The sequence below is a fragment of the Cnephaeus nilssonii genome (genome assembly GCF_951640355.1).
Source record: "Cnephaeus nilssonii genome assembly, chromosome: 11".
NCBI classification, from domain to species: Eukaryota; Metazoa; Chordata; class Mammalia; order Chiroptera; family Vespertilionidae; genus Cnephaeus; species Cnephaeus nilssonii.
This window is the reverse complement of record NC_137082.1, coordinates 54,454,297-54,480,490: the sequence shown is the minus strand read 5'-3', so window position 1 is coordinate 54,480,490 and position 26,194 is coordinate 54,454,297. Positions and strand designations below refer to the sequence as shown.

The window sequence follows — 26,194 nt, the reverse complement described above, 5'->3', positions numbered from 1 at the left end:
ATTTGTCAATATTGATTTTTGCCTTCTGGGACCATCTGGAACAAGTTATTCCCTCTTCTACATGGTGGTCCTTTGTATACATGAAGACAACTATCATGGCCCTCCTGAGTCCTTTTCTTTTTTAATTTATCTTTATTGTTTTGTGTGGGGGGTTTTAAAAATATGTCTTTATTGCCCAAACCGGTTTGGCTCAGTGGATAGAGCATCGGCCTGCTGACTGAAGGGTCCCAGGTTCAATTCTGGTCAAGGGCATGTACCTTGGTTGCGGGCATATCCCCAGTAGGAGGTGTGCAGGAGGCAGCTGAATCGATGTTTCTCTCTCATCGATGTTTCTAACTCTCTATCCCTCTCCCTTCCTCTCTGTAAAAAATTAATAAAATATATTTTAAATATATATATATATTTATATATATATATATATAAATATATATGTCTTTATTGATTTCGAAGAGGAAGGTAGAGGGGGAGAGAGAGAAACATCAATGATGAGAGAGAATCATTGATCCGCTGCCTCCTGCATGCCCCCTACTGGAAGTCTGTGGAGAGCGGCTACAGTGTTTGGACAGGTTCAAGCTTCAGACTACTGAGAGGGCACATGGAAGTTGTTTTGTTTTCCCCCCTTTGTTTTTTATGACAAAGGAGAACGAAGGCAGCTCTTGTTTATTTAGTTTGGACACCTCTAGTTAAAGCTAGTTTTCAATTGTTTTTTTTTCTTTCTTTTGTGATCCCTGCTAATTCTAGATTGGCTCTGCCAGGAAATCAATTTCTTCTCATGACTCATTCATGTTTCAGGTTGAATTTTTATGACTAATAGGCAGGTAGGTTGTGATGTGATTAGTTAAAGTGAGGTCAGATAGATTTCACACTCCATTAATTTATAAGCCTTTCTCATATGACCAGCTTACTCTGTTTTTCCAGAATAAGACAGTTGAATTTGTAAAGAGAGATTAAAAATAAGATAGTAGCTCTAAATAGTTCTAAAATTCTCAATAAAAAATATAGGATTATAGACCACAGTAATATTGATATGATCCAGGAAATTAAGATATAAATGTTAGAAAATATTAATCTTTATCTTCTAATGTTTTTTTTAAATCTCTGTTGGTCATAGTTTATAAAATTTTCATATTGTATGTTTAGAGATTGTATTACAAATTGATAAGACTGTAGTAGCATAGACTGGTTTTGTCATGTAAAGACTCAATGCTTGCTAGACTGGTAGGAATTAAGTTGCAGATAAAGTCAGTAATGATTTGACATAGGAAAGTCAATTGAATTAAAGTTAATTAACTTTACTCAATAACTACAATTTAATCCAAACCCAGTCTTTAGGTGCCATATGCCTAGATCAGCACAAATTTATTTTTCTAGTGGGATCTGGGAATATCTCATACTCATCATTTACTCACTAAATATTTATTGAGTACCTACTATGTGCCTGTTCTTGTGGACACATGATATATTGGTGAAACAAAGATCCTTATCTCTTGTTTACATTCTAGCAGGTGAGCAATAGGTAAGTCCATTATATACTATGTTAGAAAGCAGTAAATACTACGGATAAGGTAAATAGAGCAGAATAACAAAAAATGAGTAGTAAGGCATAGGAAGAAGAATTGCAATTTCAAATAGTGTGTTCAAGATAGGCCTTAATGAGAAAGTAAAACTCCAGCAAAGACTTGAAGGAGAGGAGGTAATTAGCCATGTGATGTATGTGCATTCCAAGCAAATGGACCAGCTAGAGCAAAGAACCTAAGGTAGGAGTTTGCCTGGTGTGTTTGAGGAACCTCAAGGAAGCAAGGGTGGCTGGGCTAGAGCATGATAATGAAAGCAGGTCGGGGATATAGGCAAGGGGAACAGTCAGATCATATAGAACCTTATAAATCATTAAGAGGAATTTGGTTTGTATTTTACGTGAAAGGGAAGATGTGGCAAGTTTTAATCAGGGGAGTGACATAACGAGTTTTAATAGGTCTGTTCTGACTAATGTTTTGAGACTAGACTATAAGGGCCCCTGAATAAAAGCAGTGCCAGAAACTCAAAGGTAGAATCCTACTTGTAGTCAGTCATTTGTCTCTTGGTCTACACTAAGGATAACACATTGAATGGTTATCAGTATTATCCTGGGAGTCTGGCTGCTGGGATTTAGATCCTGGTTCTGTTATTTACTATTTTAGTAAGTGACTTAACTTCTGTAACTTCCATTTTCTCATTTGTAAAATGAGACTGTTGGTAATAACTTCATACTTTGAACAGTGTCTGGCAGTGTAGACCTACAAGAATGTTGGTAATTAATATTATTTATCACCATATTTTTGTCAGTTGCCAAGTCATGTTGATTCTACTACCACAGTGTTTAGCACTGGTCCCTTCCTTTCCATAGCTGTTTTCAGCATCCTAGTTCAAACCCACAGACGGTCTTGGCTGGACTATTGTAGCCCCGACCTAGTTGATTTCCTTGCCTCTTTTCTTTCTGTCCCAATCTTGCACACTGCTACTGGATTGTCGCATTACTTCCATGCTCTAAAACCTTAATTCCTTTCCTCTTGCTTTCTAAACTATGTGCACACTTAATTAAGACCCTCCTTCACATAGTTCCAGTGTGCCCTTCTCCAACACCAGTATACAATACTGCAGGCCTTTACTCAAACTCTGTGCATCTTCTGCTGATTTTCTCTGCCATTTGAAATTCTTTTAATTTCACTTGAAGTGGCAGCAACTACACTTTGTACATTTCTTCTCACAATAATATCCCCCACTCTAATCATTTGAATCCTTATATTTAGATTTTGAACTTTAGATGCAAGGAATTATATGTCTTAAGTTTCACACCTGTGTCTTCCTCTAGCTCTATACCATATGGTAGATGTTTTAGTAAATATTCATTGAATTAATGTTCTTTCAATTGTCATTATTTTCCTCTAGGAATGATCAACAGCATCAAGCAGCTGAGCTTGAATCTGAGGAAAATGTTATTCCAGATTCACCGATAACAGCCTTTTCGTTTTCTGGCATTAATCGGCTACGAAGAAGAGAGAACCTCCATGTCCGATACATAGAACAAACACATACTAACCCGGAGCTCTCTGTGTGTACAAATGGTAAGGATTTAGAGCTACACGTCAGTTACTTGGTTTGGTAAAAATAGTATCCATCTATTGTTTTTGTGTTATTCGATTTCATGGAAGGTAAATAGTCATTGTTCAGGTAAACTTGTTATACCTGTAAATTTAACTTCCACTAATGAAGTGACTGGAAAGGCATTTTCTACCTGTATTATATATAGACATGTATTGTTCTTCTGAATATGTAAACACCCAGCATTTCATAAACATTGTTAATAGTTTTTTGTTTTCTTTTTTTAAAAAACATTTTTATGTGTATATATATATATATCTGAGTGGGATAACAGGAAAGAGGAAAGGAACTTAACACTAATTTTTACCTACTGTGCGCTCAGTGGTTTGAATACAGTATTACTATATTTGAATTCTCATGTAGCTATTAGAACCTATATTTTATAGATGATGAAAAAATCCTCTTTAGAAGGGTTAAATAACTCACTCAGGGTCACCTCTCAAGTAAGTAGATGAGTCAGAATTCAAATACAGATCTTCCTAACTTAAACTTTTGTATTTTCCAGATCTTGCCCACAGCTATTCCATATTGAGAATCCTATCTTTAACTGGCTATTCTTACTTGTTATAATCTGTAGCAATTGGTGGTAATAAAGAAATAGCATTATAATATATCACTTTGTGGCTTACCATGTCTGTTAAATGCTTTGAGAATACCCTTTCATGTAATCCTGAAATGTATTATGTGACATGATACAAAGATTATTTATTTCAATATTGATCTAAAGTATATGGTAAACTTTAATTTTTAACCTAAATTATTTGGAACATATTTTATAATTCAAATAAATTTTTAAGAGTAGCTATGCCTTTGAAAAAATAAGTAAATCTTATTCTTTGATATTGGAAAATTGGCATAATTTTCATCATTTTACATGACCTTACATCACCATCTAGTGGGAAATTAAAGAACTGTTAAAAATCTTACACATAATTAAGAGCTAAAATAAAATGTAAGATCACAGATGTAGAATGAACATGCATTGGCCTTTTAGTCTGTTATCAGACAGGAGTCACTACAGATAACCATCTGCATAATTTAGGTCATGTTTAAATCCATGTATAAGAATATTCAGAAAAACAAATTCACAGCAATTTCCTTTATTAGGAAAGTCTTCTTTTGTATCACAAAAGCTCCTGACTTGTTTCTTTATTATATAAGAATAACATACAACTGTTTGAAAACTTGATTTGTCTGTTTTAATTTCGTACTAACCATTTTTACTTGGAATCTGAAATTTGGGGTTAAAATGCAAGATAACTTGTGAGCCATGCAAATTATATTAAAATTGACTCAATGACTATTTAGTCCTTTCCTCTTTCTAACCATCTTTGCTTATTTATTTTAAAGTTTATACTGCTTTGTAAAATTTGAGAGAGCAAGAGAGAGAAATATCCATTTGTTGATGCATTCATTGGTTGATTCTTGTATGTGCCCTGACCAGGAACGAACCTGCAACCTTGGCAGATTGGGACGACACTAACCAACTGAGATACCCAGCCAGGGCAGTTTATATGCTTTTTAATATTATTTTCAAGTTATAATTAGTAAAAGTCTATTTCCCTTTACTTTTTGATTGTTTGTTTTTCCTTTGAATTATTTCTGACAAAGCGTGTTTCAGGATTTCCTTTCAGAAAATAAAAACTAAAACAAAGATTGTGGAGATCTGGGATGCAGTATTTATTTTAAACTGACCTACTTATTTACAAAAAATACAAAAGGAAATGATACATTAAAATATTACAGTTTTAGGAGACTTGGATCAAAAGAAGCACATCTGCTCTAGTTCGCTCTCCCACTGTCCTCTAACTACTACTGATCTCTAACTTCCAGCTTTGTTTCTAGGGAAATTGTGGAATGAACTCTTTATTAGAATATGAAAGTTGTATTAATAAAATAGCACTTCTAATATAGGTAAAGATAGGTTTGTATTGGCTTATCAGAATAGCATTTTGATAATATTTTCCATCGTGATGGTTTATACATAATCTATTCTTTTTTCCCTTTAGAATTGAGAAAAGTTCCAAAATCTTCAACTCATCTACAACATAAGCCTAATGAAAATGAAATTCTAGTGGCTGACACTTGTGATCAAAGTCAATCTCCAGTGGCTAGTAAGCAAAATATTGAAATTACTTTATTAGTTTAAAATTTGTGGTTGCTGGTGGGCAAGAGTGGCCAACAGTCTGAATTAGATAATATTTTAACATTTTTTTATTAATTTTGTTTGTATTACTAGGTCTTTAGCAGTCTTTTTCATTATTAGAAAGTAATGTCATTCTATTATTAAATCATATTAGTAGCTCTACCCATTTTAATACAAAGTGCTAATATATTTTAAGTAAACAAAGCTTTACTCTGATTTACTCATTTAGTGTTTACTATATGCCAGGCACTGAACAAAACAAAGCCCTTAACCTCACTGAGCTTACAATCTAGTTGGGGAGAGGAAGAAAATAAACAAATATATTTTTTTGGGGGGGGGGATTTTGAGGATGTCTCAAAAAATGTACACACACACACTTTGAATAATTATAAAGGCAGTGTTTATTAAAATACATTTCATTTCCAAAATTGAGCTATCAGCTGTTAAAGTGTGTATACATTTTTAGGGGACACTGTGTATATGTTAGGCTTTCTTATACCTCTTTTAAGCAGGGTAAGAAGAGATATGGGAAAGCTTCACTTTAAAAGTGACATATGAACAGAGACTGAGGAAAGCAAGTGAGTCATGTGGGTGTCTAGGGGAAGGGTATTCCAGGTAGAGACGTCGGCGAGCACAAAGACTGTGAAGTGAGGGTGCTGTTCGGTTGGTTTGAAGAACCTTAAGGAGACCTGTGTGACTGGGGCAGACTGAGTGAAGGGGAGATTGGTTTGGGCAACTCTATTAACCGAGAGGGAAGAAGCAGCAGGTTTGCAGAATAGGGTGGGGGTGGTTAGAAATCAGGAGCTTGGTTTTGAGAGTATTCTGTTTGAGATACCTGATAGACATTCAAATAAAGATTTTAGATGGTAGGTGGATATGAGTTTAGAGAAGTCTAGGATAGAGGATTGGAAGTTGTTAGCATGTAGGTGGTATCGAAGCCATGAGAGTGGGCGAGATTACCAACCAAGTGAATGTAGATAGAGAAGTCCAAGTACTTAGCCCTGAGGCACTACATAGTGTAAAATAGTGAATCTCAAGTTTGTTTTTTCTTTTTTCTTTTTTAAACATGTTTTTATTGATTTCAGAGAAGAAGGGAGAGGGAGAGAGAAATAGAAACATCAACGATGAGAGAATCTCTGATCAGCTGCCTTCTGCACGCCCCACAATGGGGATGGAGCCCACAACCCGGGCATGTGCCCTTGACCGGAATCAAACCTGGGACCTTTAGTCCACAGGCTGGCGCTCTGTCCACTGAGCCAAACTGGCTAGGGCTCAAGTTTTTTTCATTATCACCCCTACACCAGCCTTTTTAGATATTTTTTTCCTCTAATCACTTCCCCTATGAAATTTTAATAGTTCAGCTGTAATATATGAATGTATGTATATCTGTGTTACACATAAAAAGATTTTTTTTAAATCCCCCCCCCAAAGCCATTTTCACCCCCTTGGAGGTGATATTGCAACTGTAGAAGTGGTGATTTAGAGGTTGTTGAAATGAGGAGGAACCAACAAAGTAGCTAATAGTGAGATAGAGCTAAGATAGTGTGTCCCGTAAGCCAGGTGGAGAGAGCGGGGAGAAGTCAACTGTGGCAAACAGTGCTAATAAGTGAAGGAAGGTGAAGTCTGAGAATTGAGCATTGGATTTGGTCACATGGAGATCACTGAGTGTTAAACTCATAGCATGAGCTATTAAAGTGTAAGGGTTATCAACTAGACTGTTTCAAGTTCAAGAGAAACCAGGATCAGAGAAAAGTGGAGAGAGCACTTCTAAACAAGTCCTTCAAAAGATGGGAGATGAAAACATATTCAGTATATTTTTATGTTTATGGAATGATCAAGTAAAGAGAAAAATTAATAATTCTGGAGAAAGAGGGAACAACTGCTTGATCCTTAAAAAGCTGAGTGGAGATGGGATCCAGAGACCATTTGGAAGGGTTAGCCAAGGTTAATCACTCATAATTTATTAGTATAAAACTTACACTCTGAAAGCCACAGATAACTTTATATTAGCATGTGTGTGTGTTTGTGTGCAAGCATGTGTGAATATGTATAGACAGGACTGTCTGGCAAAGGGTGCTGGGGGATACAGCATCAAGTGTGCGGGTTCTTGCTCCTCAGCACTCTGGACCCATCCTCTTCTGCTGAGGGGGACTTGACTCCATCAGTTGTTCTCTTTTCCTATATCTCCTCCAGCTTCTCTGCAGGTTCTTTCTTTTCAACATATGCATACGTTATCTTTTCTCTTTTAGAAATAACCCCTCTTGTCTCCATCCTTAGCGACAGCTTCTCTCAGAGCTGAAAAAGTGATCTTTCAGTATCTCTTCTCTCTCAATTCACTTCAGTTGAACCCACTATCCACTCCCCCCTTACACCCCGAGAGTCAGGGAGCAATGAGGGAAAGTAGTATGGGAAAGGGGTGAAGGAGGAGAAAGAAGAGGGAGAGAGGAGGGTCAGAGAAGGAGGATATAGTCTCACACTCTCTTCTCACACATTACATTGGAACTGCTCTGGCAAAAGTCATCCGTGACCTCCTGGTTGTTAAATCTAATTACTAGTAATACTTCCCAGTCCTTGTCTTACTTGACCTTTCTGTGACAATGGACATTATTGAGCATTCTCTGTTTCTTGAAGTGGTGTCACTTCCTGGTTCTCTTATTGTTCTTTTTTTGCCTTCCTTTACTGGCTGTTCTTTCTCTTTCTTTTAAATGTTACTGTCCCCAATAGATATGGTTTATCTCTCATATCTAAATACTCTCCGAATCTTATTGATTCTACCGCCTACATATCTGCCATAAACATTCTTCTGTACCCCCATTGTACTAGTTTAGGCCAATCAGCATCCCTCATACGATTGTTTTAGTAATTGAATTAGTACTCTTACCTGTTAAGACTGCTTCTTGCTCTATCATCCTATCATGGCTAGAATTACTTTTTAAACCCAAATACTGCATCTGTCCTCCATTAAAAACCTTTAGCTATCTCTTCATTGTCTACAGGATAAATTTTAAACTCTTTAGCATAATCTGAACCTGTCTGGGTTCATGTCCTACTACTACTACATCTTTTGCACTTTAATTTTCAGCAATTGTGAACCACATGTCATTCCCTGAATGTGTGATTTTGTTTCACATATATAGACCCTTACACATGCATAGAACTCTTTTCTCTGCTCCTAGTCCAGCTGACCTGTCAAATTCCTCTTTCTCTCAAGGGTCAGCTTAGGCATCACTTAATGTAGCTTTTCTTGATTTTCCAAGGCAGATTTAGGCATCTTTATGTTTAAATCTCCCCTTTTTAATGTGTTGGTATTACAGTTTATCACATTTTATGGCAGTTCTCTTTTTACCTTTCTATAGCCCATAAGTTCCTTGAGGACAAAAGTCTTTTCTTTTCATCTAGCACCTAGCACAACACCTGGAACATAGTATGTGCTCCATAAATACTTACTGAATTATTGGAACTCTGTGTGTATAAAATATTTATATATGTGTGTTTTAAATGCTATCTTTTTTTGTAATTTTTAAAATTGATTTCAGAGAGGAAGGGAGAGGGAGAGAGAGATAAGAAACATCAATGATGAGAGAGAATCATCCATCGGCCACCTCTGCATGCGCCACACTAGGGAGTGAGCCCAAAACCCGGGCATGTGCCCTGACCAGGAAATCAAACAGTGACCTCTGGCTTCATAGATTGATGCTCAAGTTGAGTCACGCCAGCCGGGCTGTATATAGTATTTGAACATAGATGATTTCTGCAGGAATATGTGTTAGTTTAAAACTTGAAAATTATGCAGTACTGAAAATCTCTCCCATAAAGTATGCTTTTATGAAAGGAATTATAAATATGGTTTGATATTCATAGTATATCTTAGGTCACAGTGCACCCATTATAAATATATATATTGTTTTTATGATATTCAGTTGCAATAAGAAAAATAATCTATCTGTTGCATCCAATTCACTTAAGATAAATAGCAAATTTAGCTGAAAATGTTTGGCAGATGCAGATGCTAGATATTTGCAACTTATTGCCATTTATAGTAGATATATTTGGGCCTTTTTGCACAGAATATTAAAAATTGTTCAGTGCCATCTTGTAAAATGGTTCTGTGAGCTTTTTATTTCTCTTTTTAAAAATTTTTTTAATCCTCAAGGATATGTTTATTGATTTGAGAGAGACAGAGAGAAACATTAATGCGAGAGAGAAACTTCGACTGGTACATCTAGTTTCTACTATTATATAATTGGGTTTTGGTTTTTTTTTCTTAGAAACACGTGGAACAAGCAGTTATCCCACTGATAAGTCATCTTTTAATTTAGCTACAATTGTTACCGAGACACTTGGACTTAGTGTTCCAGAAGAATCCGTAAGTAGATGTTTAGTTTGGTGATAATATGAATTAATTGGTGTCTTTTTAGGTCAGTTTTTAGAGAATTGAGCAAGAAAAAAAAAACACCCACTTTTCCCCCCAAAGACCATTGGATAAAGGCCTAGAACAAAATTGATGTGGCTAGAAAGGCTCATTTATATTATCTGCCCCACGCTGTTCCAGAAATCTAGAGTCTTTAGAATTTTGGGGATATAGGTTGTGAATTGAGTCAAAATTTAGGGAAATGATAATGGTTTAGAGGGTTTAGCCAATCCTCTTCCCTGTACCCAGTCTTCCCCCTATTCCTACCCTGTTTCATCTAAGAGAAGGCCTGAGCCTTTAGATTTATTTCAGAATTTATTGGATCTTCTGAACCTCCTTTAAACTGGAGTTTGATTTGAAAAACAGGATGAATTCTTGGGACTACCATATATATTTTAGTTCTCTGTCCTTATAAGTGCCAATCAAAAAAAAAACCTAATTGACCCCATGATTTTTTTTTATTATTTTAGTGCTTCCTTACTCAGACACATTTTTTTTTCTTAATTGATTCCTAAAAATAGAAAACTTGAATTCTTCAATCTTAAGGAAGTTTCACTTTGATACTATTTTATAATACTACTCCTGTGCTTTAGTTGGTAAATGTATATGGGTCTTTATAAAATTGTCTTACTGTTCATTGAATTTGTAGAAATTCATTTTTCATTACATTTTGGTAATTTGTTGTTATTTTCTTCTAGTTATAAATCTATATTCTTTTTTTTTTTAATATTTTTATTGATTTTCCACAGAGAGGAAGGGAGAGGGATAGAGAGCTAGAAACATCGATGAGAAACATCGACCAGTTGCCTCCTGCACACCCCCCACCAGGGATGTGCCCGCAACCAAGGTACATGCCCTTGACCGGAATCGAACCTGGGACCTTTCAGTCTGCAGGTCGATGCTCTATCCACTGAGCCAAACCGGTTTCGGCTATAAATCTATATTCTTAATAGTGGGTAATTTTTAACTTTTGAATTTTAAGTGTTTTAATAGTTTTTCATTTTCTCCTACCCATAAGCCTGGCATGTCAGTAGTTCTGACACCAAATATAGTAATAGAGCTGATCTCTAAGGATTTGGTGCTCAGATGGGATCCACAGTCCAACAGCATCTGCATCACCTTGAAATTTATTAGAGATACAAAATCTCAGATGCCACCCCCAAACCACTAAAAGAAAACTTGCATTTTAACAATATCCTCAGTTGTCTTTTTTAAAGTTTGAGGACCACTGCTCTCCAAAGGATCCTTTTAACTTCATCTCCTGTCAGTATAAATAATCATGTCTATTCCCTTCCCCTCATCTTAATAAATTTTTTGGAATTCGAGTTTTATATACCAATAGTGGAATATACTTACTTAAAATAGTAAAATAGCAATGCTTTTTTCTCTTTAAATTTAAATGTGCTTCATATATTTTATTGTGATAAAAAATGCACATATTGTAAAATTAACCATTTTAAAGTGTACAATTCATTGGAATTTAGTATTTTCACAATATTATGCAACTACCACTTCTATCTGGTTCCAAAGTATTATTATCATCATCCTAAAAAAAGCCAGTTAAACATTTAGTCCTTGTTCCCCAGTACTCGCTGCCTCTGGCATCCACCCATCTGCTTTCTGTCCTTACAGATTCACCTATTCTGGATAATTCATGTAAATTGAATCTTACATGATGTGACTTTTGAGCCAGGCTTCTTTCATTTACCCTATTTTTGAGGTTCAGCCATATTGTAGCCTATATTAGTATTTCATCCTTTTTAAGGAAAAATATTTCATTGTATTTATGTACTTTATATATTACTGTTGAAGGAATCTCACAGTCCCATGAGCCCTCTTGGTGATGAGCTTTACCACTCTCTGGAAGGAGATCACAAGAAACAACCTTTAGAGGAATCTACAAGAAATAATAAAGATAGTTTAAGGTAATTGGGGGCACTTTGGTTAAAATTTATAAACTATTGGTGAAATCCTATTATAATGAGTTCCATATAATTAAACTATTTCTCTCCCTCAGCATATAGTTTGTTATTCTGGTTGTATTAATTTTTATTTTAAAAATATTTTCTCTAGTTTATGACCATTTGAGGACTATTTTGCATTACTCTAGTGAAACAGATATTTTTAGATTTTTTCTGTACTTCTATTAAGCAGTACATAAGAGTTCCCAGCCTTGTTACTCTGCCCCTTTAAAAACCCAATCATCCCTTCTGGGTTTGCATTCCCAAAAACTGGATATTGTATAAAGCTTAGATGAAATTGTATAAAGATAGTGTTGCACCTTGCTTTTACTAATTTAAGAACAACCATTAATTTATAATACCTATATCTATGTAGCGTTTTGCTTTTTAAAAGAGCTTTCAGTTTTAGGTAGATATATCACATTTGTCATCATAGTAACTCATTAGAGTAGTATTTTGTCGATTGTAAAATATTACCACCATATTTTACAATCAACAAAAATGTAGCTGCAGAGAGGTTAAGTGTCTTGTTTAAGGCTACATGGCTATACAGTACCAGAGGCAGAGCTTTACCCAACCACTGTCTCTACTCCCAAAGCTGTCTCCTCTGCTAGAGGCAGACTGGGTCTGTTTGTTATTAATCCTCACCCGAGGATATTTTCCATTGATTTTCCCCCCGTTGATTTTTAGAGAGGGTGGAAGGGAGGGGGAGAGACAGAGAAAAACATAGATGTGAGAGAGACAGATTGATTGGTTGCCTCCTGAATGCACCCTGACCAGAGCCAGGGATCAAGCCTGCAACTGAAATATGTGCCCTGGAATCGAACCCAGAACCCTTCAGTCTGTAGGCAGATGCTTTATCCACTGAGCCAAACCAGCTAGGGCTGGTTCTTAATTCATGTTCAGTTCTGTAGTATAAGAATTACGTTTCTTGGAGTTACTCATGACAAGATTTCGTAACAACAGAAGTTGGGTCCCCAGTGGAATTTATTAAAATACAATTTTTTTAATATAGTAAAGTTATTTAAATTATTTAGGAAAAATATTTGTAGGTAGGAATATCATGGAATTGAGATAGGAGGATTGTATCATTTTCCTCTGCTTTTTGTCAGCTAAAGGAAAAGAAGCTGGTGAAGCATCTATCTCTAATATGTAGATAAAACCTTATTAATAATTAACATATGTTTTCTCATCATGCTATCTTTTAATTTTTACCTGATTTCTTTATCTTCTTAGATTTTCAGATCCTAATTCAAAGACTCCTCCTCAAGAAGAACTGACTGCTCGGGTATCATCTCCTGTGTTTGGAGCTACCTCTAATGTGAAAAGTAATTTTGTTTTGAATACAAGTTTGTCCCCTTCTCTTTTGGAGACTGGGAAAAAAAGCCATCTGAAAACAGCACCGTTAAGCAGCACTTCCAATTCTAGATCAGAGAAAACTAGATCAAAATCTGAAGATAGTTCCCTTTTCACACATCCTAATCTTGGGTCCGAAAGGAACAAGATCATTAGCCAATCTTCTAATAAACAGATGCTTATAAATAAAAATATAAGTGAATCCATAAGTGAACAGAATATTGATCATATTAAAAATGCTATTACTGATAAGCATGTGGTTCCCCTGAAATCATTGGGATGCAAAACATCCAAAAGGAAGAAAATTGAGGAAGAAAGTGAAGATGAAGTAAGCTGCCCCCAAACCTCTTTTGATAAAGAAAATGCTTTTCCTTTTCCACTGGAGAGTCATTCTTCTATGAATGGAGACTATGTGATGGATAAACCTCTGGATCTCTCTGATCGGTTTTCAGCTATTCAGTGTCAAGAGAAGAGCCAAGGAAGTGAGACCTCTAAAATCAGATTTAGACAGGTGACTCTCTATGAGGCTTTGAAGCCCATTTCAAAGGGTTCTTCCTCAAGCCGAAAGGTTTTGAGTGGGAGCTTTGTGCCAGCCAAAGATCCTCCAGAGGAGCCCCGTTTACAGGAGTGTGTCCTTCAGCCCCTGATCAAATCCTCTCCAGATAACAAAACACCATTACAGATAAAAGAAGAAAATCCTATCTTTAAAATCCCTCTACATCCACGTGAAAGTTTGGAAACAGAGAATCTTTTTGATGATGTGAAGGTTTGTGTTAAATATTTATGGATTTTGATTTTAAATGGTTTTTTGTGATTTCACCTAGATGCAAATGATTCTTTCTGTTTTAGGGTGCTGGTTCTCATGAACCAGTAAGAATAAAAACCAGGTCAGTTCATGGAGCATGTGAACTTGCATCAGTTCTTCAGTTGAATCCATGTAGAATCGCTAAAACAAAGCCTCTACAAAACAATCAAGGTATATACACTATAGGTAGTACTTCCACTCTTTATATACATTATCTTGGTATATTATTTAAGATACTAAATATATTATTCTTTGGATAGATTGAATTGTTTTGGGAGAAAATATTTCTACATGTTTCTGTATTTACAGAATAATTCTCTTTGGGTTCATTTTACATGTGATTTGTCCTTCTCTTGTGCTTTTAGAAAAGTGAATTGAGATCTTTAATACCTACTTTTATAGGTGATTTTGTGGAGTTATCTATTTTATGTAGTTACTTCTTTTTTAAAATTTTCATTTTTTGAATTTGAGAGAGAGAGAGAAATAGAGAGATTTGTTATTCTACTTATCTGTGTATTCATTGGTTGCTTCTTGTATGTGCCCTGACCAGAGAACGAACACACAACCTTGGTGTATCATGATGATGCTCTAACCCAGTGGTCGGCAAACTCATTAGTCAACAGAGCCAAATATCAACAGTACAACGATTGAAATTTCTTTTGAGACCCGAAAACTGACTTCTGTGCATGGGCCACGAAGTTTCAATCGCACTGTACGTGCGTGCCCGCACGTGGTATTTTGTGGAAGAGCCACACTCAAGGGGCCAAAGAGCCGCATGTGGCTCGCGAGCCACAGTTTGCCGACCACTGCTCTAACCAACTGAGCTACCTGGCCAGGGCCATAGTTATTTATTTTCTTTACAAAAGCTTTTAAAAAAGGTACACAGAATTTTAAAATATATAAAGTAGAATTTTCATCATCCAAAACTTGTTTCTCACCCCATAGGTAACCTGTTCTTTTTCTTTGTGTTTACATGTATATCTATAAACATATATTTACATGGGTTTTTCAGCTTCTTGTTTTAAAACATTGTCTGCTGTAATATGTATATCATTCTTTTCATAAGTCTGCTCTGCTTAAAAGGAGTCTTTGGTTTTTTTAGCAACCAAGTATTTCTGTACTTCATACGCAGTATTTTGTCTTTTATTCTTCATTAGAAATTATTCCTTAATTCTAGGTTTATTTTCCCTTTTTTCCTGAAGCACGTTCTTTTTTTTTTTTTTTTTTTTTTCTTGTTCTTTTTCTTTTCAGAGACAGGAGAGGGAGAGAGAGAAACATCAATGATGAGAGAGAAACATTGATCAGCTGCCTCCTGCAAGTCCCCTGCCAGGGATCAAGCCCCCAGAACCCAGGCATGTATCCTGACCAGGAATCAAACCAGCAACCTTTTGGTGCACATTCATAAAATTTATAAAATTCATAAAATTTACTGGTTTTGATATACTCACAGGGTTAAACATTATTACAATCTATGTATAGAACATTTTTCATCATCCCAAAGAGAACAGAAAGAACAGTATCCATTAGCAATCATTCTTTATTCCCTACTCCTCTTGCTCAATCCTAGGCAATCAATAATATACTTTCTGTCTCTATAGCTTTGCCTTTTCTGGAGTTGTTATGTAATGAAATTATATAATATTTTGTGATATTTTTCACTTTTTTATGAATAATGCTGCTATGAACATTGATGTACAATTTTGTGTGGATATATGTTGTTGTTCTGTGTTTGTTTTTTTAATACCCATAGTAGTAGAATTGTCGGGTCATAGGCTCTTTTTAACCTTCTGAGGAACTAGGTAACTTTTCCAAAGCAACTATATCATTTCACATTCCCACAAGCAGAATGTGAGGGTTTCAGTTTTCCCACATCCTTACCAACACTTGTTACTATATCTTTCTGGTTGGAGCCATACGGTGGGATGTAAAAGGTATCTCTTTGGGGTTTTGATTTGCATTTCCCAGATGGCTAATGATGTTGAACATCTTTTCATGTGCTTATTGGCCATTTGTATATCTTCTTTCAAAGACTATCTATTAAGATTCTTTGCTCATTTTCAATTGGGGCATTTGTTTTATTATTGAGTTGTGAGAGTTCTTTATATATCGTAGATACAAGTCCTTTACCAAAACTTCTCTTCATTCTGTGCATCCTATAATGTTTTAAAGTAATGAGAATTTTTTTTAAATCTGTTCTTAATTGTATTTTTTTTCTCCTTATCTAAGATGTATTCTTTGAAAATATCCAGTGGAGTATAGATCCAGGAGCAGACCTTTCTCAGTATAAAATGGATATTACTGTAATAGATGCAAAGGTAAGTTAGAAAGTAAAACCTAGGCTTGAGAGAAGATGCTTGTGTTGTATATTAAAGCTAAAATATTCTACAGGCAATAAAATATGAATCTATATTTCTAAAAGGTAAAAGTAAATATAACTTAATGCTACTGAAATGTACACTTAAAATGGTTAAATTAATGTTTTATATATATTTTACCAGAATGTTTTTTAAAGTAAATATAAGAACATAAAGGAACAATTGTTGAAATTTTGGATTTTTAAATATTCAGGATGGCAATCAATCAAGATTAGCAGGAGGAGAGACAGTGGACACAGACTGTACATTGGTCAGTGAAACTGTGCTTTCAAAGATGAAGAAGCAAGAGCAGAAGGGAGAAAAAAGTCCAAGTAAGATATGATTTCTTATTTTAATAAAAATATGGAGGGAAATACCATTGCATTGATCTCTTCATGAACAAAGTGTTTTTTTCCCTGTTCTGATGTTAGATTTCTCTTAGTAAAGCTCAGAAAACCTATTTGAAAAAATAATGATAGAAACTTCCCCTACCAGGTGAAGGAAATAGACATGTAAGTCCAGGAAGCACAGAGAATCCCAAACAAGAGGAACACAAAGAGGCCCACACTAAGTCACATCATAATGAAAATGACAAAGAGAGAATCTTAAAAGCAGCAAGAGAAAAGCAGTTAGTTACCTGTAAGGGAGGAAGCACTCATGCCTCAGCTGGTTTTGCAACAGAAACTTTGCAGGCCAGAAGTTAGTGGCAAGAAATATTCAAAGTGATGAAAAGCAAGGACCTACAACCAAGATTCTCCCTAGCAAAACTATCATTTAGAATTGAAGGTCAGATAAAGAGCTTCCCAGACAAGAAAAAGCTAAAGCAGTTCGCTTATCACCACCAAACCAGTACTGCATGAAATGTTAAAGGGTCGTCTTTAAGAAGAAAAAAAAAAAAAAGATCAAGAATAGGGACAATAAAGTCGCAATAAATACATATCAACAATTGAATCTAAAAATCAAACTAAATGAACAAGCAGAATAGAAACAGACTCATAGATACAGAGAACATTTTGAAGGTTGCCAAATGGGAAGGGGTGTTGGGGAGATGGGTGAAAAAGGTGAAGGGATTTAGAAGTACAAATTAGTCATGGCCTATGGGTACAGAAAATAGGTAAAGGCCTGGGGTGGGAGATAAATGGAGGGAAATAAATGGGGAACATCTATAATACTCTCAACAATAAAATAAATTTAAAAATAAATAAATAATAAGTAAAAGGTATAAAAGGGAATCTTGAAAGTCCTGTTTTAGAAATACAATTTTCCAAAGCAGTTTCGTAAGGCAAAAACAGGGGATCCTACTGAAAAGTATTAGTATAGATTTGCAAATTAGCAGTAAATCTTCATCCAAAAGAGGTGGGAACAGAAGGATTTTGCTTGGCACCACCTTAGCAACATTCCTAACTAAAGCAGCATATGACATGAGATCAGCTGGACTAGGACTAGTTTCATTTGTCACCCGTTTGAATGGAAGGTGTAGGACCTGCTACTTGGGGATTCAGTGCCAGAAGAGGCATTTACCAGCCCTCATCTGTTGGAAACTGAGGATGTTCAGACTGTATTTGCATTCTCAATCTGCTGAATATTCTGTAGTCTACCTGCTCAGCCAAATAATAAAACAGCTATTCTTGTTCTCACTTATTTAGAGACACTTTTTTTCTTGCTGCCCTACATGCAGTAAATGAGAGAAAATTTTAATACTTTGCCTTAAATCTTTGTCCTTAGAAATGAATAATGATTTATATTGATCAAGTAGCCAGCTGCCTAAGTTGTGAGAGGATGGTACCTATTAAAAGAAAAACCTTAGCAGTGGTTACTGGTTTTTTTATAGTGAATGACACAAGTAATTTTCTTCTTAAAAATATACTTTAAAGATTATTTTGTTCACAAACTCTATTTTATCCAGAAATTTCACTCTCAAAATGAAAAATAAACAAATGTCTAATCATCCTATATAATAAAAGCCTATTATGCCAAGTGTCCAGTGGTCCATTCAACCAATCAAAGCATAATATGCTAATGATATGAACTGCTTGCTATGATGTGCACTGACCACCAGGAGGCAAACAGTCGACCAGTTGTTATGATGTGCACTGACCACTAGGGGGCAGACACTCTGGTAGGTTAGCTTGCTGCTGGGGTCTGACAAATCAGGACTGAGCGAGACCAGCCAAACACACCCTGGAGCCCTCCAGCTTTCCATTCCCGGTTGGCCAACCTCCCGCATCCCTTCCCAAGGGGTCCCAGACTGTGAGAGGGTGCGGGCGGGCTGAGGTGCCACCCTCCACCCTCCCTCCCCCCGTGCACGAATGTCATGCACCGGGCCTCTAGTGTAGTATATAATGAGCTGCAATTTTATACCAGGAAGAGTTTCAGGAACTGGAGACAATGAGTAAACAGAACAGAACTAATAGGGAACAAACAAGCAAATAAACACATGGTATGATAGATGATTATTTTGTTCACAATACCATCCCTGATAATGTTTTCTTATTTTTATAGGGGGAAAAAAAAAACTAAAGTATGACTACTTTGGCTTCAAATTTATCTAGTTGATTCAAAGAATGTAATGGTTCCCCAATATATTTTAAGCAAATATTGTGTAGAAGTGAGGTTAGAACTTCAGCTAATGACTTATTAATTTTGGCTAAATAGGTCTTGCGTATACTAATGATGCATAATAAATTAATCCAATAACTTAAAAGATTAAAATAATAGATGTTTTCTTATCTTTCATAGTTTCTATGGCTCAGAAATTCAGGAAGGGCTTGGCTGAATGGTTCTGTCTCACAGTCTCTCATGCAGTTGTAGGCAGATGGTGGCTGGAGCTAGAAGAGTGAAATGCTAGACAGATGGGGGTGACTTGGCATCTCTCCTCATCCAGTCTTAGGGCTTCTTCATATGATCTTTCCACGAAGGCTAGTTTGAGCTTTCTCATCACATAGAGATTAGGTTCCCAGAGTGAGAATCCCGTAAGAGCAAGATAGAAATAAAAGGTAATTTTTATGATCTGGCTTCAGAAATGTCACAAAGACCTGCCTAGGTTCAAAGCAAGAGAAACGTGGCCCTCACTACTCAGTGGAAGGAGTGTCGAGATCACTTTGAAAGAACAGCACATGGGATAGGAGATATTGCTAAGGCCCTATTTGGAGAAAAAAAAAAACTATCTGCCCATTTTACCCATAAGATAAACCTTTTAAAACTTAGAAATGGTTAAAATTTAACACTCCAATAAAAACTCTAAATTGCTGCTAATGTTTCAACTCACAAAATGTTTTTTGCATCCCTACTCTGTGTTAGGACTTACAGATACTATGATAGAAAGATCAATAGGATATAGTCTCTGTACTCATATTTCATAGCAGAAGTCAGCGACTTACTGTGATTTACTAACTGCATATACAGAATGCTATGGGAATGCCTAGCAACTGCCTACACATAGAAGTCTATTTTATCCAGAAATTTGACTCTCAAAATGAAAAATAAACAAATGTCTAATCATTTAGTATATAATGAACTGCAATTTTACACCCAGGAAGTGTTCCAGGAACTGGAGACAATGAGTAAACAAAACAGAACAAAAGTACTAATAGGGAACAAAAAATAAGTATATGGTATGATAGATGACGGTTAGTGCTGGAGAAAGATAAAATATGGTATGGGTGCTAGCTAGAGCACCATGGATTGGGGGAGATGGTAGTTATTTTATAGAGTAATCTCAGTAGGCTTCTGTTCTGTCATATTTGTTAGCCAACTGGATCTATTTCTGTTTTTTAGTAAATCCTGGTGAATTTAAAAATGTGGTTCTATGGTGGGAAATGCAGTTAGTACTCTGAAGATGAATTTAGCATTTTGCATGTCAAATATGGAGTTGAATTAATTATATCAACACTACCAAGTGTTAATGGTAATGCAAGAAAATACATATTTTTTGCTGCCACGTTAGAAAAACAAGCAGGTAAACAAAATTCTATAGAGATTTTATTGTATTTTTTAAAATATATTTTTATTGATTTCAGAGAGGAAGGGAGAGGGAGAGAGAGATAGAAACATCAATCATGAGAGAGAATCATCGATTGGCTGCCTCCTGAACACCCCACCCCCTACTGGGGATTGAGCCCACAACTCAGGCATGTGCCCTGACCAGGAATTGAACTATGACCTCCTGGCTCATAGGTCGATGCTCAACCACTGAGCCACGCTGGGCTCTGTAGAGATTTTAATGTCAGCTATTTATACCCATTTTGTTTAAGCAGTATTTTTTTTTTTTTACTCATTATGATATGTTTTTTATTCCTCAGTTTCTTTGGTAGATCTCCTTTTGGTTTAGCATAAATTATACATGATCTGATAGGAAGAAAATGCTTTTTAATGTTTGTAATGAAAATAACAAAAACTAGCATTCTCTTTACATGAGTAAAGGATATTTGGAGCCATAACATAGAGGTTTTATAAATGTACAGTAATTATCTAGATTTGGGAGTTTATTCTTGCCTCATGCACATTAAAATTACTTTATGGCAATTAGTCTATATAAAAAGCAAATGGTCTATATAGAAAGCAGAAAGCTTGCTGTTGCCCTGAGTCAGTGCTCTTTTACATAGGTAGAGAAAGAAAAATGAATGATAGCTTGGAAGATATGTTTGATCGGACAACACATGAAGAATATGAGTCCTGTTTGGCAGATAGCTACCCCCAAGTAGCAGAAGAGGAGGAGGAACTGTCAGCTACAACAAAGAAACCAAACAGTAAGGCTGTTTTCTTTCTTCTTATGGCTTCTCAGTTACACTGAGTTCAGGCTAATTAGTAGAGTATGGATGAAGTATATTTATTAATGTTTCATGTTGCTTGTATAAATTTCTTTTTCATAGGTTTTGTGTTTTCTTTCCAGACTAATAGAAGAGTTACAAGGATAGTTCAAAGGGTTCCCCTGTACCTTTCACTCAGCTTCTCCTTGTTACCATCTTATGTAACCATAAAATACTATTCAGGATTTAGAAATTAATCTTGATTCGATACTACACATTTCTCTATAATATGTGCATAAAGTTTATAAAAGTTTTGAGAAAATTCTTTTTTTAAGTAATAAATTAATGATTGCAACAGAGTGAAAAGAGAAAGTTTTCTAGAAAATTCAGGCTTATATCATGCTTGAATGCTTTACCTTTCCAGACAAAATACTTAATGTAACTATATATATGTCTTCTTAAACTACATTTTATTAGAAGCAGTAGTTTATAATGTAGGTTAGCAACCAAAAGAAGAGTACTGTAAGCGAAGCTCTGAAGTAGTTGGTCTAATTGAATATTAGTTACAATTCTAGCTAAATATCTCATTTTCTCACTGTGAGCAAAACAGAATTTTTCATCTTGGGCAAAGTCTTTTTTTTTATGCTGGTTTAAATGAGCGCACCTTCTGCTATGATACAGTCTATCTTGATTATTTTTTCCTTTGTGCTTCCATCAGGTTTTTAAAATGACAAGCCTGAGCTCAGAGTGAATGAGACCCTGAGTGAAGATACAGAACAGCATGCTTTGCTTGCTCTGTCTGTGGCAAAATCTTGGTCAAGCAAATTTTGTGATAAAAATCTACAACTGTTAAATTTACATTTTTTCCCTCAAAAAGAGCCTTTTGCAAATTGGTTCCACTTTAAAAAAAAGATATTCTTTTTTACAAGATATAAATGATTTGTCTCTTTTTTAAGTTACATTTCACCTTAACCATCCCAAAATTTCTTCTCATTTAGCTTTTGTGACAGTGATACAACATTCTTTTGAACTCTGACAACCTTTTTTTTCTAGATTATCTGCAATACACTGGGTTTTTTTTTCCCTCACACTCATTTTCTCTCATGCTTTTATTTTATTTTTTTATTCTGATACCACAAAATATTTTTAATATGTTCATATATATTTATACATATTTATTATTTGTTTTTTAAATTTCTTTATTGATTAAGGTATCACATATTTGTCCTCATGCCCCCATTCCCATCCCACACCCCTCCCCACACATACCCCCACCCCCCTGTTGTCCTTAACCGCTGGTTAGGCGCATATGCTTGCACACAAGTCCTTTGGTTGATCTCTCCCCTCATGCTTTTATTAACCACCTCTGAAATTATGATCCCAAATCTGCATCTCTAGTCTGACTTCTCTGATGAATCCCATCCTGAATTTTTATTGCTACTTTTGTTTCTCCTCAACAGTTTAAATTTAACATATCTAAGCCAAGTTCCATTTATTTCTTACCAAGTGACCTTTCAGACGTTTTTGGGTTTTTTTTTCCCAGTCACCCAGGCATATAATTTAGGACTTGTTGTTCATTTATTTATTTTTTTTTACTCTCGTATCAAAAAGTTCTAAGTCTTCACTCATAGGAAAGAGCAAGTTTGGGGGAGGGTATCAAAAGTTCAGCTCTGGACATGTTAAACTAGACATTCAAATAGAGGTGTTTAGTAGGCAGTTGATGATTCTTGAATTTGGACCAAAAAAATCCAGAATAAAGAAATTATTGTGGTGGGGGGAGGCGGGCAGGAGGTCAACAGCAAATAGATGGTGCCTAAAGCCATGACACTGAATGAGATCATCAGAGTGTTGAATATAAATAGGAAAGAGAAGCATTTTGTACATCACCAGTTCGATTCCCAGTCAAGACACAAGCCTGGGTTGCAGGCTTGATCCCCATTAGGAGTCATGCAGAAGGCAGCCAATCAATGATTCTCTCATCATTGATGTTTCTATCACTTCTCCCTTCCTCTCTAAAAATGAATAAAAACTTTTTTTTTTAAAAAAAGAAAAGCATTTCAAGTTCTAACCTCTGAGATATGGCAACTTTAAAAAGTCAGAGAAACAAAGAACCAGCAAAGAACACTAAGAAGGAGCCACAGCCTGTGAAATGTGAGGGGAAGGAGAGTGGATGCTGTTTTGGGGCCAACTAAAAAAGACGCTTCTGTATACTCATTACGTCCAGCCTCATCCCCTCTCTGCTGATCCCCAGATTTGAATCCAACTACTTATCTATACTAATAAAAAGGTAATATGCTAATTAGGCTGGACATCTTCTGGGCGACCTTCCAGACAAAGCCATGGTGGCGGGGCCGAGGCAGAGGCAGTTAGGGGCTTCAGACCAGCAGAGGAGAGCAATTAGGGCAATCAGGCCAGTAGGGGAGAGCAATTAGGGGTGAACAGGCAGGCAGGCAGAGAGGTTGGGGCAATCAGGCAGGCAGGCAAGTGAGCAGTTAGGAGCCAGCGGTCCCAGATTGCGAGAGGGATGTCCCACTGCCAGTTTAGGCCGATCCCACAGGCATCAGGCCTAAACCAGCAGTCGGACATCCCCCACGGTCCCAGATTGGAGAGGGTGCAGCCCTGGCCGAGGGACACCCTCCCCCCATTGTGCATGAAATTCATGCACCGGGCCTCTAGTTTGACATAAGCACCTTGAACTGAACATACTTAAATTAGAAATCTTTTTTTTTTTTTACCCAATTTTGATCTTCCCCTGCCTTTCTGCATCTCATTAAACTCTATTACCTATCCTCACAGTGACCAAAGATAGATGTTAGAGTCATATTTGATTTTTTCTTGCACCTCACCTTCAAGCCCAGCCTGATACCCTAGCAGTCCTATCTCCAAAATACATTTAACCTTTTGCACTCGGATGTCAAGTGTGACTCGACATGGTTAGCATTAGAATAAAGGAATCAAGAAAAAAGCAATCGAGTGCAAAGGGTTAATAACACTTACATTCATATCTGTAGCCACCACCCTAGCCCAAACCACTCCTATCTCTACCTCTTCTATCACAGGCCTCCTAACTGGTCTTTTTGTATAAGTTATTTTTCCTCTCTTGTTCAGTCTCTACAGGGATTCAGAAGTGATTTTTTTTTAATCCTCAACTGAGGATATATTTATTGATTTGAGAGAGAGAGTAAATGGGGGGCGGGGGAGAGAAACATCAATGTGAAGCCACGGCCCGCGTTGCCTCAGGTTCAAAGACTTGGAGAAAGGGCTGATGCGCAAATTAATTACACAAGACAAGAAATATAAATTTGGAAATTATGGGGGAAGCCAGTTGTGATCTTGGTACAAGGGACCAAGTTCCACTGAGTCTCCGTTCCCATCTGCTTTTATTTACTAGAATACACAATTGCCTTTTAGGAATGCAAACAGATATATCAATGGTAATGTTTAGTAAACAGTAAGATTATCAGGTTAGGGGAGTTTGCTTTAGGCCATTGAGTCATCAGCAGTAGGTAATAAAATGCGGATCTTCATCCCTGAGAATATCAAAGAGCCCCATTCAGCCTTCTGACCAGACTTCTCTCGAATTTATATTAATTACTGTTGATCTTGGTTCCCAGCACATCAATCAGTTGCCTCCCCAATACACTTCAACCAGGGTTTTGAACCTGAAACCAAGGTATGTACCTGATTAGGAATCAAACCCACAACCTTTTTGGTGTACAGGCTGATGCTCCAACTAACTAAGCCACCCAGCCAGGGCCAAAAGTGATTTATTTTAAATGTAAATGGGCTTGTATTATCTTTTTGTTTAAAAGAAGATAATTGAATGGCCAATAAGCACATGAAAAGATGCTCAATATTATTGGACATCAAGGACAAAGATACCATTCATACCTGCTGAAATGGTTAAAAATATTGGCAATACCTAGCATCCGTGAGGGTGAAGAGCACCGGGAGCTCTCACACATTGCTGGTAGGAGTATAAAACTCTGCTTTGGTAAACAGTTCAGCATGGTTCTTTAGCAGCTTTATTGGGGTTGGTCAGTTTGTTTGTAATTTAAGCATACACCTTACTTGTGACCCAGCAATTCCTCTCCTGTTTACATCCAAGGAAAATAAAAAACATGCTCACAGAAAGATGTATTCAAGAATGTTCATAGCAGGGCTGTTTATAATAGCTCAAAACTGGAAACAGGCCCTAGCTGGTTTGGCTCAGTGGATAGAGTGTCAACCTGAGGACTGAAGGGTCCCGGGTTCTATTCCAATCAAGGGCACATGCTCGGGTTGCAGGCTCGATCCACAGTAGAGGACCTGCAGGAGGCAGCCGATCAATGATTCTCATCATTGATGTTTCTCTCTCTCTTCCTTTCCCTTCCTCTCTTAAATCAATAAAAAAAAATTTTTTTTAAACTAGAAACAACAGGCAATTAAATAGAAATTGTGGTATGTTCATGAGAAACACTACTCAGCAAAAATGAAGGGAACTATTAGACTCAACAACATGGATGAATCACTAAAACTTGTTAAATTAGAAAAATGCAAAAGATCAAAAAGAATCTATAATAATAAAAGCCTAAGTGACCATCACAACCAAACACCGTCCCCCGCCCCCGAGTGCACGAATTTCATGCACTGGGCCTCTAGTACTTTTATAAAAGACTATTTGTAGAGTCTTTAATTTAATAAATCTTTATTGTTCAGATTATTACAATTGTTTTTCCTTTCCCCCCCCCATAGCTCCCCTCCACCCGGTTCCCACCCCTCCTTCTGCCCTTACCTCCCCCCCCACTGTCCTCATCCACCCCTCCCTCTGCCCTTACCTCCCCCCCACTGTCCTCATCCATAGGTGTACGATTTTTGTCCAGTCTCTTCCCACACCCCCCACACCCCTTTCCCTGAGAATTATCAATCCACTCCCTTTCTATGCCCCTGATTCTATTATATGCACCAGTTTATTCTGTTCCTCAGATTTTTAATTCACTTGATTTTTAGATTCACTTGTTGATAGATATGTATTTGTTGTTCATAATTTTTATCTTTACCTTTTTCTTCTTCTTCCTCTTAAAGAATACCTTTCAGCATTTCATATAATACTGGTTTGGTGTTGATGAACTCCTTTAGCTTTTTCTTATCTGTGAAGCTCTTTTATCTGCCCTTCAATTCTGAATGATAGCTTTGCTGGGTAGAGTAATCTTGGTTGTAGGTTCTTGCTATTCATCACTTTGAATATTTCTTGCCACTCCCGTCTGGCCTATGTAGTTTCTGTTGAGAAATCAGC

At 36.4% G+C, this 26,194-nt stretch overlaps 1 protein-coding gene across 5 annotated transcripts in view; it reads left to right on the top strand.

Annotated features, from left to right (window-relative positions):
* The window catches only part of RBBP8 (RB binding protein 8, endonuclease), a 67,781-nt gene that overhangs the window by 34,062 nt on the left and 7,525 nt on the right, over positions 1 to 26,194 (top strand). For all 5 annotated transcript variants that reach the window (XM_079784004.1, XM_079784005.1, XM_079784003.1 and 2 more), the window contains 9 exons: positions 2,926 to 3,101; positions 5,148 to 5,252; positions 9,553 to 9,650; positions 11,508 to 11,620; positions 12,893 to 13,778; positions 13,862 to 13,988; positions 16,044 to 16,132; positions 16,386 to 16,503; positions 20,776 to 20,919. In XM_079784004.1, the coding sequence (XP_079640130.1) occupies positions 2,926 to 3,101; positions 5,148 to 5,252; positions 9,553 to 9,650; positions 11,508 to 11,620; positions 12,893 to 13,778; positions 13,862 to 13,988; positions 16,044 to 16,132; positions 16,386 to 16,503; positions 20,776 to 20,919 (1,856 nt within the window). The remainder of the gene's footprint in view (positions 1 to 2,925; positions 3,102 to 5,147; positions 5,253 to 9,552; positions 9,651 to 11,507; positions 11,621 to 12,892; positions 13,779 to 13,861; positions 13,989 to 16,043; positions 16,133 to 16,385; positions 16,504 to 20,775; positions 20,920 to 26,194) is intronic.